General features: G+C 34.2%; 1 protein-coding gene across 1 annotated transcript; it reads right to left on the reverse strand.

Moving 5' to 3' along the window:
- Nucleotides 1-278: 278 nt before the first annotated feature.
- Nucleotides 279-11,414, reverse strand: LOC113079783 (myotrophin). The gene is made up of 5 exons (XM_026251990.1): nt 11,283-11,414; nt 10,935-11,011; nt 7,227-7,340; nt 6,376-6,459; nt 279-527 (listed from the first exon to the last, which is right to left on the reverse strand). Exons 2-5 carry the CDS (start codon nt 11,004-11,006, stop codon nt 441-443), a joined length of 357 nt encoding a protein of 118 aa, XP_026107775.1. The 5' UTR covers nt 11,007-11,011; nt 11,283-11,414; the 3' UTR covers nt 279-440.
- Nucleotides 11,415-11,686: the final 272 nt, after the last annotated feature.

Consider the following 11,686-nt stretch of genomic DNA (forward strand, 5'->3'; position numbering starts at 1 on the left):
TTCTTCTGATGTTGAGCTGAAGCCAGGGACACTGGAGTGCAGGGAAACTCATCAGCTCTATTCAACTACACAAACCACTCGTTCCTAGTTAACAGTCTGAGAAATAAATGTACACATTATCATGATCACCGTAATCATACACTCGCTGTAGTCTGAACTCTAAAGTCCGTGTTTAGTGGTGTTAGACAGGACTTCCCATTGGTCCTTATGGGAGGCATGAGTGACAGGTCCATCAGCCAATGGCTGACTCTGATCAACTGGAGGGGAAATTAAGCTCCTCCCCCAAATAAAATAAAACGGTCATGGAGGAAAACAAAAGGAAACCTAGAGGAGCTGCAGTGGGCGGAGACAGAGAGGTGTGTGTGTGTGTGTGTGTGTGTGTGTGTTTGCTGGATCCAGTGGTTGTGGTCAGAACCTCTCCGCTGCCGGCAGCGTCCGACTCACTTCAGAAGAGCTTTAATAGCATCGCTCTCAGCCGCCTCGAACGCACTGAGACCATCCGGACCTTTCCGATCCTTATCAGCACCCTAGAGGAACACACACACACACACACACACACACACACGCACACACACACAGATTAAACACACCTGCAGCAAGTCCTGCAGCAGAAACATAAACAATCATACACAATAGCATTCATCCTAATTAACCCACAGGTTCACAAGCGGTGTGTGTGTGTGTGTGTGTGTGTGTGTGTCACACACTTACACAACACTGTGGTGCTTCAAGACCAAACTACTCTTACACACGTCTCTAAAACACACATTAACCACTTAGTTACACAACACTACAGTATACAACAAAACCTGTTATTATCTTCAAATCATTTTTTCTGTGATTGGTCTGATAACCGTTGTGATTGTGACACATAAGAAAAATCCCCGGGTTTGCTGCGATTCATTGTTGGGCTGCACACAATTTAGCCTAAAATGTTTGATAATATATTATGATGGCTTTATTATTATTGCCATAAGTACTAATAAACTAAAATTTTGCTATTTTAAAACAGTCGTACTATCGTATAATTGCAATACTAATATTTAGTATAAATACAACCTTTCATCGGTCCATGTGGAAGAAAAGTTGTGTTTGTGAGGCTACAGCAAGCAGTTTACAGGAAGAAAAGCTGCATTTCTTTGCATTGCTTGTGATAAACTGTACAAGTTCTGTGTAGATTTTTTGAGGAGTTTCTCCTGACAATAGTCTAATAACAAAAAGCATGATTAGCATGTGGCTAGCATGTCTCTAGCATGATTAGCATGTTGCAAGCATGTTTTTGGCATGTTTCTAACATGATTAGCAAGTGACTAGCATGTCGCTAGCATGTTGTAGCATGATTAGCATGTTGCTAGCATGTTTCTAGCATGATTAGCATGTTGCTAGTATGTCACTAGCATGTTTCTAGCATGATTATCATGCGACCAGCATGTTTCTAGCATGATTAGCATGTTTCTAGCCTGTTTCTAGCATGACTGGCATGTCTCTAGCATGTTGCTAGCATGACTAGCAAGTGATTAGCATGTCATTAGCATGATTAGCAAGTGACTAGTATGTTATTAGCATGTTGTTAGCATGATTAGCAAAGTTACTAGCATGTTGTTAGCATGATTAACAAGAGACTAGCATATTGTTAGCATGATTAGCATGTCTGTAGCATGTTTTAGCATGTTTTTAACATGATTAACAAAATGTCTAGAATTTTGTTAGCATGAATAGCAAGAAAAGCTGCATTTCTTTGCATTGCTTGTGATAAACTGTAAAAGTTCTCTGTGTCCATTTTTCAAGGAGTTTCTCCTGACAATAATCTAATAACAAAAATAATTCGGTAGACCAAAAATATACATTTTTTTATGTAAAAAATATTGACATTCTTGTGCTTCTGCTCTCTTCCACAAACATGCAGCTCAGTGAAACCTGTTTCTGTGTGAATGGCCCCTAATTCTGCACTTTTATCCAAAATAACCAGACTTCACGTGAGCCAAAGTTCTGCTGGATTTCACAAGACATCATTCAAGAAATAAAGAACAATTTACAGCAGATTAGCCTTCCTCCTGACCAATAAGAGCTGGTTACAGCCAATCTCATGCAAAATCTACAGGAGCCAAGCATGAGTCTAATCGAACGTCTCGCTGGCCTTTACAGAAATATTATCCTCCGAGCGGATCGATGCGGTGTATTGACCCTCACTGAATTATTCCTCTTCACACACACACACACACACACACACACACACACACACACACACACACCGGTCAGAGCTGGAGGATTCAGAGCCCAAACCCAAGGTCATCAAACATCTGAAGAGCCGTGGATTTCTGTAAAAAAAAGGCCAGCGGCCACCGAACACACACCTCTTCATTCTTTAGTTTCACATCTCTCGCCTCATAAAAAAACATCTGTTCAGCTCGCTGTCTATTCTCAGCACTGATGCATGCTGGGTAGAAACTCACGACACAAAACCATATCAGCATTAATAAAAGTCTGTCGAATGTAGACTGTGAGGATCATTAATCCTCCTTACAAATCATCCACTCAGCACACATTTTAAAACAGCTGACTACACAACCATGACTTCATTAGCATATCATTTGCATATCAGCAACTATTGGCCATTCAGCAGCTGTGGAGCGTTTAACGAGCCAATCACAAAGCTCTTTAACAGGTCGAGATCTTAAAGATACAGTGGCTTTATTTTAGGGATGATGGTGAAAAACTAAATTATCTATTAAATTGAGTTGATTAAAATAATATTTAAAATAGCAAATGAGATATGTAAAGCTAATTTTATCTAAAAAAGTTATATTTTCAAGGGTATCAACAGAATAAAGCATTTACTTATATATACACACATATATATATAACTGATAACAAATAGTTTAAAACAATATATATTTTTTCATTTATTATTGTTAAAGAAATTAGACTAGAAATGTAAAATATATTTATGACTGATTACACCCCAAAAATTCAAAAATGTAATTATTAACAGGCTATTAAACGAATAAACCTTTTTTTTTAATTACTTTTATTTCTAAGCTTTAGTTTATCTTCATTTGACATATTGAAGTACTTTAATTTGCATATCAACATCTCTGGGGCTGGGTTGGTTGCTGCTCATTTCGTATGCGAAGAGGTCAGCCAATCACATCACAGAGATCTTAAAGGTACAGCTGTAAAAAAAAAAAGACTGTTACATTTTAAGAATCTTCATAGAACACCAAATTAACTATTAAATGATGACTTGGCTAATGTTTTAAACGTTCTTCAGTGGGGAGATAAAATGCTCGAAATGTGTCGAATATAAGCTAATATAAGAATAAAATGAATGACATGATTCAGCTGGTGGTAGTTATGGAAGTTTTACTTCCTGTTCAGAGCATCTGACAACTAAAAAAAAAAGAGGAAGTGCTTTTTATCACTCCTTTTTTTTCGATGTCAGTTATGTGACTCTTTCTTGCATCTGCCATGTTTCTGAGCATCAGAGTGAGAAAGTGAAGAAGGTGAATACAATCAGACATCAACAGATGACGAGGAAATAAACACTGATCATTGGATTCAATCCATCTCCAGATTAGTTTATTTGTTTTTTAATGCCATTCCTGCTTCAGTGGCTACTTTCACGCTGAAAATCATTGTTAAAATGTAAAATATACACTAAATTAATTTAAAATGTTATTTTTTAAAATCATTTTAATTGATTGGTTTCAGTTCATTTGATTTGACTTATTTGATTACAATGCCTCTGCAATGAGCTGAAATTAAATTAGTTTTATTCATTTTTTTTATTTATTTATATGCATTAAATTTAAATTAAATTGCATTTAGTTTATAATAACATTTGGTTTTAGTTAATAACAATCTGGTACAAATAAAACCACGAGAGTGAGGTTCTTGAGGTAAAGTGTTCATGTGTGATGTTTTTCAGATTCACAGATTGATTTCGGGTGTGAACTGAACACCCACAATCCTGTGAGACAACAATTCAACACCACCAACATAGAAAAGATGCATTTCTATGTCCACAGTCAAACACATTTCTGGTAATTAAAACAGGCAAATCTAATAAAAAATAATATGAAACATCCTAATTTGTTGAAATTAACAATAAGACTTTTGACAATAAGATTTTCTGATTATTAAAATAAATAATATTAACAATAATACAACTATTTTAAAGGGGAAAGCTAAATTAAAATCTAAATTAAATTAATGTTAATAAAATTAATTAATAATAGGGCACTGTTACTGAAAAAAAAAAACAATTAAACAATTAAAACCAGAAAAATAAATCAAACCATTAAATCTAGAAATAATTAAAACAGAAAACACAAAATTCGGATATAAATTTAAAAATATGGAAATTTAAATAGAATTTTGAAACAAACAAAAAATCTGTCATAGGACCCTAAAAAAGTTTTTTTTTGTTATTGTGAACTTTTAGTAAATTGCTGTTAAATTGCATTTGCATAATGTTTCATGACTGCAATTAATTAAGTTTTGATTACGGACACCATTAAAACATCCAGAAAGACCAGAAAGCTTAAAATGTGGGGATAAAATAACATCTGGAAAAAAATCATAAAAAAATAATATTTTATATATATATATATATATATATATATATATATATATATATATATATTTTTTTTTTTTTTTTTTTTTTTTCACAGGCCCCTATAACTGGCTGTTTCTTAAAGACTGGATTTAACTCTTCAGCATGTTCCTGTGTGCATGCAGGACGACACCAGAAAGTGATCCGATGGGGATTTGGGTGGAGAATAAGCTGAAATATTCCTGATCAGCTCCTGCGGGACGTCCTGAGCACATCAGAGAGGGTCTGAGTGAAGAATGTGCAGCGCTGTACTGCGTTATAAACCCTGTCTGACCCTGCGGACGCTTTCAGCTTTTAAACCTCAAACAAAAAGCCCTTTCTCTGAACGCTGACACAATATACACAACACAACACGAGCGCAGAAACGCACAGCCAGCAGAGATTCGGAGCGCTTGCGTTTACACCTGCATCATTCAGAACAGGACACTTCCTAAACGAGGCAACACGAGGCACCAGAGGAAGTCCAGATAAGATGTTCACATATCTCGAGGAACATTAAAGGGTTAGTTCACCCAAAAAATGAAAATTAGGCTGTGTTTTATTCAATCCCGAGGCATCCTAGGTGTATATGAGTTATATATAAAAGCTGTTTCATGGCACTCGGCGGGTGTTGCATGCATCAGTCCAAAAGAAGTGAAATAAAAAACAGCCATCCATAAAACAAAAAAGTCCCATCAAACAGCTTAAAAGATCACAGACATTTTTTTTTACTATAACTCCGACTGGATTTGTCTGAAAGAAGAAAGTCACATGCACCTAAGATTTTCATTTTTGGTTGAACTGATCCAAAAAAGTCACTTTAATATAGATTTCAACTGATGCATGTGATAGGCGTGTTTATACTGGCTATTTTCTATTTACAATTATTAAATTATTTAAATAACCCAAAATTATTTCCAATTAATAAAAAGTTAAATATATTCAATTTTAAATATGATTCATTTCATTAGAATTTTATATTATATATATACATATATATAGTCAGTAACTAGTGATAAACTACTACTAAATATATTTTAGAAACTTAATTTCTCTGTAAAGCTGCTTTGCAACGGTTTGCATTGTGAAAAGCGCTATACAAATATATATATATATAAGAGTCTTGCCTATTTTTTGTTTATTAGGTTACAATTCCTAAACAAATAAAACATAATATTATGTTTGTTAACATTTAATTAACATTTTTTATTTATATTTAATGTTAATTTGTATCTACATATTAAGCAAAAATACCAATAATTTATCTAATATAATAACATTTTATATGATTTTCATTTGGATTTGGATTATTCCGAAATGCACACAAATATATTGATATTTAATCTTAAAATATTTTTTGTTGAATATCTAGCCAGACAAAGTGGTACATTGTATTAATACAAAAATGATTGCTTAATATATTCATTGTTTGTTATAAATATCTAATATTTCAATAATTAACCAAACAAAACAAAAATATTGTAAATGTATTTATATAATACTGAATTATTTTAATTATATCATTTAAGAGTTTTTTTTGTTTTGTTTTTAGTGTTTCATAATGTGAATCACTCAATTATTCCACAATAGGCACAGACTGTTTGTGCATTTTTTTTTATTTTATTTCATCAACAAACCATTATTGTTGAATGTCCACGGGAAAATTGTGATATTTATCATTACTGTCATCTATTATATCATACTGTGATATAAGACTGTGCTGAGCCGCCCACCTCTATCTCTCTCTCTCTCACACACACACACACACACTGCATCACTACCTTTTCTAGAAGAATCTTGACGCAGGTCACATGACCCTCGTAGGTAGCAGACAGCAGCGGAGTGATGCCGTGTTTATCTGGAGCCTGTCGAGAAGAACACAGCAGAATTATCGTTTCAAACAGCATCTATGCATCAGATGGAGAGAGAGATGCATGCTGGGAAATCATGCGTATTCACAAGTCACTTATCTCAGGAGCATAAATCTATTTATATAAATAAATCATTTTAATTTAGTTAACTTGATCAAATATCTACAACTTAAAATAAAAATAAATATTAATGAACAAACTTGGTCTTTATTATTTTAAATTAGTGCATTATAATTTAAATAAATAGTATTAAATATAACCATTAAACATACATACTGTCATTTTAATAATTTATTTATAATATGCATATAATAATATATTAATGATTATTTTGTTTTTGTAGTATTTAATTTGATTAGATTATCCCAAAAAAGGCACAAATAGATAATATTTGTGATACTATCTGATACTATACAAAAACTAAATTACTAAAGCTTTAGTTATCTTATTTGATAATTACATTTCTTTTATATTCGCTAAAAAAACTTTTTCTTATCTTTTTTTGACCCTAACTCTAGCATTTTCTACTCTACTGTAAATCTATTTAGCTTTTATATATAAAAAAATTATATATATATTTTTTTACTTTGTATGTGTGTTTATATTTATATTATATTATGTTTTCTCCTCGAATTCTGCTGAAGTCGACATGCTGACGGTTTGATGCTATCAGGTGTGCAGGACTTATATCTGCTCTGACTCCACATGGTAAACACACACACACACACACACACACACACACACAGCAGGAGGACAGTTACGTTCACATCGGCTCCTTTAGACAGCAGAAACTCCAGCATCTCGGTCTGACCGCAGTCTGCAGCGTAATGAAGCGGCTTGCGTCCTCCCTCCAGAGTCCTGTTCACATCCTCCGCCTGCACAACAACACACACAACACACTGCATGTTTAACACCACTAAGGAAACTGTAGGCATTAGAAATAATGGCTAGAATATTCATTATCATTATTTAATATAATTATAGAAATAATTTATTATTTTTAAATTATTTATTTGTTTTTATAACAATAATATATTTGGATTACACTATCTTAAGTTAGCGTTCATCATTAAATATATATTTTTACAGAATTTAGAATTATTTATTATTTTATATAATAAATATAATAATATTAAATTATATAACCTAATTGGGTTAGGGTTCATTATTAAATAAAAAAATTGAAAGAAAATAAAAATAATAAAAAGATGGGGTCACAAATTGTCTTTAGCATATATATTTAATAATAATATGTATTATTCAATATAATTATATTGAATAGTGAATACATCAATGTTCAATATAATTGCATAAATTTAAAAAAAAAGTTTATGGTTAAGGATACTTCAGTCATTATAATAAAACAGGATATTAAATAATATTATATTATTAAATATAATTATATAAATAGTTTACTATAAGTTTTAACTATAAATAGTAATAAAATAATATTAAATACATTATAATACATTATAAATTTATATTAAATATGAGTAATTTAATTTTATGGTAAATATAATAAACTATAATAAAAGTAATAATAATAATAATAATATGTATGTTATTACAGATATTCTTAAAGAGTATAAATATTATAATTTAATATATATATATATATATATATATATATATATATATATATATATATATATATATATATATATATATATATATTATAATCGTTCACTGCCAAAATAGACATAAATAGATGATTTAATACATAGAAATCACAAAACAAGCATATGATGTCATCTGAAGTCATCTATAAGACCTTCCTCAATTGTTCAGAGGATGTTTATTTCTTTAAAATAAATATATTTCTTATAGAAGCACTGCTTTTGCTCTTTTTTGAATTTTTTCTACATTATTTGTACCATTTACATTATGTAATAATCACTCCACTGTGTGTGGGATGTAGCTGTGTGTGTGAGTCTATAGCGTGAACCTCAAGGCTTTTATTCCTTAAGAAGATGATGAGCAGCACATTCACACAGAAAACCATCATGTGAACCTGCTGTGAGTGTGAAGTGAGGTAGACCACTGAGCTAAACATATCACAACCACACACACACACACACACAGAAGACAAAACACTGAGCGTCACGAGTGACTCCTGAGCTCATCTGATCTCATCTGACGGCTAAAGTGATGAAGGTGAGATGCTCTGAGGCTGAGGCGCTGAACCACACGACTCACACACACACAGCTGGTGTCCTGGAGTTCCTCCTGCTCCTCTGATATAATGTGTGTGTGTGTGTGTGTGTGTGTGTGTGAATGAATGAGAGAAAGAGAGAAGTGGAGATGTAACGATTCACTAAAAACACAATTTAATTTTTTTTACAAAATTAGATTTAAGACAAATTATAAATTGTGATCAAATGTGTCCTTTTATCATCACTTGGACAAAATGCTGCACATTCTTTGTTTAAAACCACTATAATAATACAGCACTTGCATATTATTGCTCTTTTGTTGGTTTTGATTGCTTCTATTGTCCTCATTTGTAAGTCGCTTTGGATAAAAGCTTCTACTAAATAACCAAATTTAAATATAATTTAAATAACAAAAGTAAACTGAATTAAAAAAAGCCCCAAATCAAATAAATAACACTAATAATCTCTTCATATAAACAAAACGAGGCACTGTGTGCCATTTCCATTTAAAATGAGAGGCAACCACTGCATTTCAATCATGATCCAAAACCGAGATGCAGCATAGATGCACCACGAGCCGTTTTTAATCTGAATTAGAGACTGTATCATTTCCAAATCTGAAGCAAAAACAAAATGGTTTGACTTGAGTTTTGCAGAACTATACTTAAAAAAAAATATCTGAATGAGACGCAGATTCACTCTCTGACAGCAGGTGGAGCTTAAAGCGTTTCCTTGGTTACCACTATAAACAAAGCACTTACGAACACAGAGGCAGGTGGAGCTTAAAGCGTTTCCTTGGTTACCGCTGTAAACAAAGCACTTGTGAACACCACGGCAGGTGGTGCTTAAAGCGTTTCCTTGGTTACCGCTGTAAACAAAGCACTTACGAACACCACGGCAGGTGGAGCTTGAAGCGTTTCCTTGGTTACCGCTGTAAACAAAGCACTTACGAACACCGAGGCAGGTGGAGCGTAAAGCGTTTCCTTGGTTACCGCTGTAAACAAAGCACTTACGAACACCACGGCAGGTGGAGCTTAAAGCGTTTCCTTGGTTACCGCTGTAAACAAAGCACTTACGAACACCGCAGCAGGTGTAGCTTAAAGCGTTTCCTTGGTTACCGCTGTAAACAAAGCACTTACGAACACCACGGCAGGTGGAGCTTAAAGCGTTTCCTTGGTTACCGCTGTAAACAAAGCACTTACGAACACCACGGCAGGTGGAGCTTAAAGCGTTTCCTTGGTTACCGCTGTAAACAAAGCACTTACGAACACCACGGCAGGTGGAGCTTAAAGCGTTTCCTTGGTTACCGCTGTAAACAAAGCACTTACGAACACCACGGCAGGTGGAGCTTAAAGCGTTCATATAAACTCCTAGCCCTAAATAAATCGTGATTTGTTTAGCATCTCAACCGATTTGAATCTTCACATATTTTAATTGATTTTCAACTGGCTCGTGGTTAATCGTTACATCCCTAGTGAGAAGTGTATACAGTTTACACACTTAACAGATGACCTACAGCCCAGAGTGTGTGTGTGACATTTCCTGAACCTCTTTAAACCGTAAATAAACCACCGCATACACAGAACAAAACTGTTATGATAATACCTGCACGATTACTGTATCATCAGACAAACACTGAAATACTGACTGATTTGTCTTTATAATCTGTCATTAAAAGTAAATTCATGCTCAGCCTCATGAAACAACTTTCTATTTCTGATGACATCATCAGTTCCTGTTTTCCTATTGGATAATGCTCCAGGAGCAAAACTGACTCCTGAAAAGTCTTTAAAAGAGAAGAACTACAAAAACAAATGCACACACACACAAAAGATGAAATAATCAGCTAGTCGTTGACAGTAGTTGAAGTCACGTTACTGAAATCTAATTCATTATGAACCATGTTTCATGTTGACTTTAATAACAAACATCCTAGTGCTGTTGTTCTACTGGATCAAACATGGTTCAAACAGAAAACCGTCGAGAAAAAAATCCACCTGTTGCCTGTTACCATTAACAAAAAGTGCCACAGTATGTTTCTGAAAATACTGTCATGACAATGTTTTGTTTCTTAACTAACTCATGACTCATTTCTGTATTTTTGTGATCAAATCACATTTGTGTTTTCATAAACAATTTCTCTTTTCAGCTGACATCACCAATCCTTTTTATTCCAATTGGATAATGCTTCAGGAGGAAAAACAATATATAGATAGATAGATAGTATTTTAAGGGTCTATAAACCTTCACGAGCTGTCAGACCTTTTTGGATATTTAAGTGAATGAATGTGATGATATGGTGTGTGTGTGCCTCACCTTCACCAGCAGAGTCTTCACTTCATCCAGATCTCCATTCTTCAGGGCCCACATCAACTCCTTATCCCCCATGTCACCTGAAACACACACACACACACACACACACACACACACACACACACACACACACACACACACACACACACACACACACACACACACACACACACACACACACACACACACACACACACACACACACACACACACACACACACACACACACGCACAGAATGAGACTGTATTATAGGCCTGCGCTCGTAAACTGGTCCTCGCCTGCGCTGCGGGTGTTATCTCATTCCCTTGACTGTTTAACGGGTGTGTGAAGCAGCTCCGCGGATAACTCACCGGGTTTCGGGTGTTTTTCGGATTTGACAGAAAGTTTGTGATCAGACACTGACGGGATCCGCCTGAACTGCAGCGACTAGCGGCACGCACTTCCGCTATCACTCTAGCGCCCACATACACTTCAGAATAAGAGTCCCCTCCCACACCCACCAGCTCTGGCTCGATACAAGCCTACATTACATATAAGGTGGATTCACTAGACAAAGGGAATACACAGGCATCAAACACGTTTCGATGATAATTGGGTGATATTCAATATAATAATAATAGAAAATAATTAAACCGGGATGATTCCCTAAGGCATAAACTTGGCCTGTGCCATTTCAAAATAAGAGTCTCGTTTTTTCACTCACTAAATTTGCTGTAATATAAATCATGTTGCGCTAAGTAAATATACAAACAAA

Source organism: Carassius auratus, unplaced genomic scaffold (genome assembly GCF_003368295.1).
Source record: "Carassius auratus strain Wakin unplaced genomic scaffold, ASM336829v1 scaf_tig00029205, whole genome shotgun sequence".
Lineage (NCBI taxonomy): Eukaryota > Metazoa > Chordata > Actinopteri > Cypriniformes > Cyprinidae > Carassius > Carassius auratus.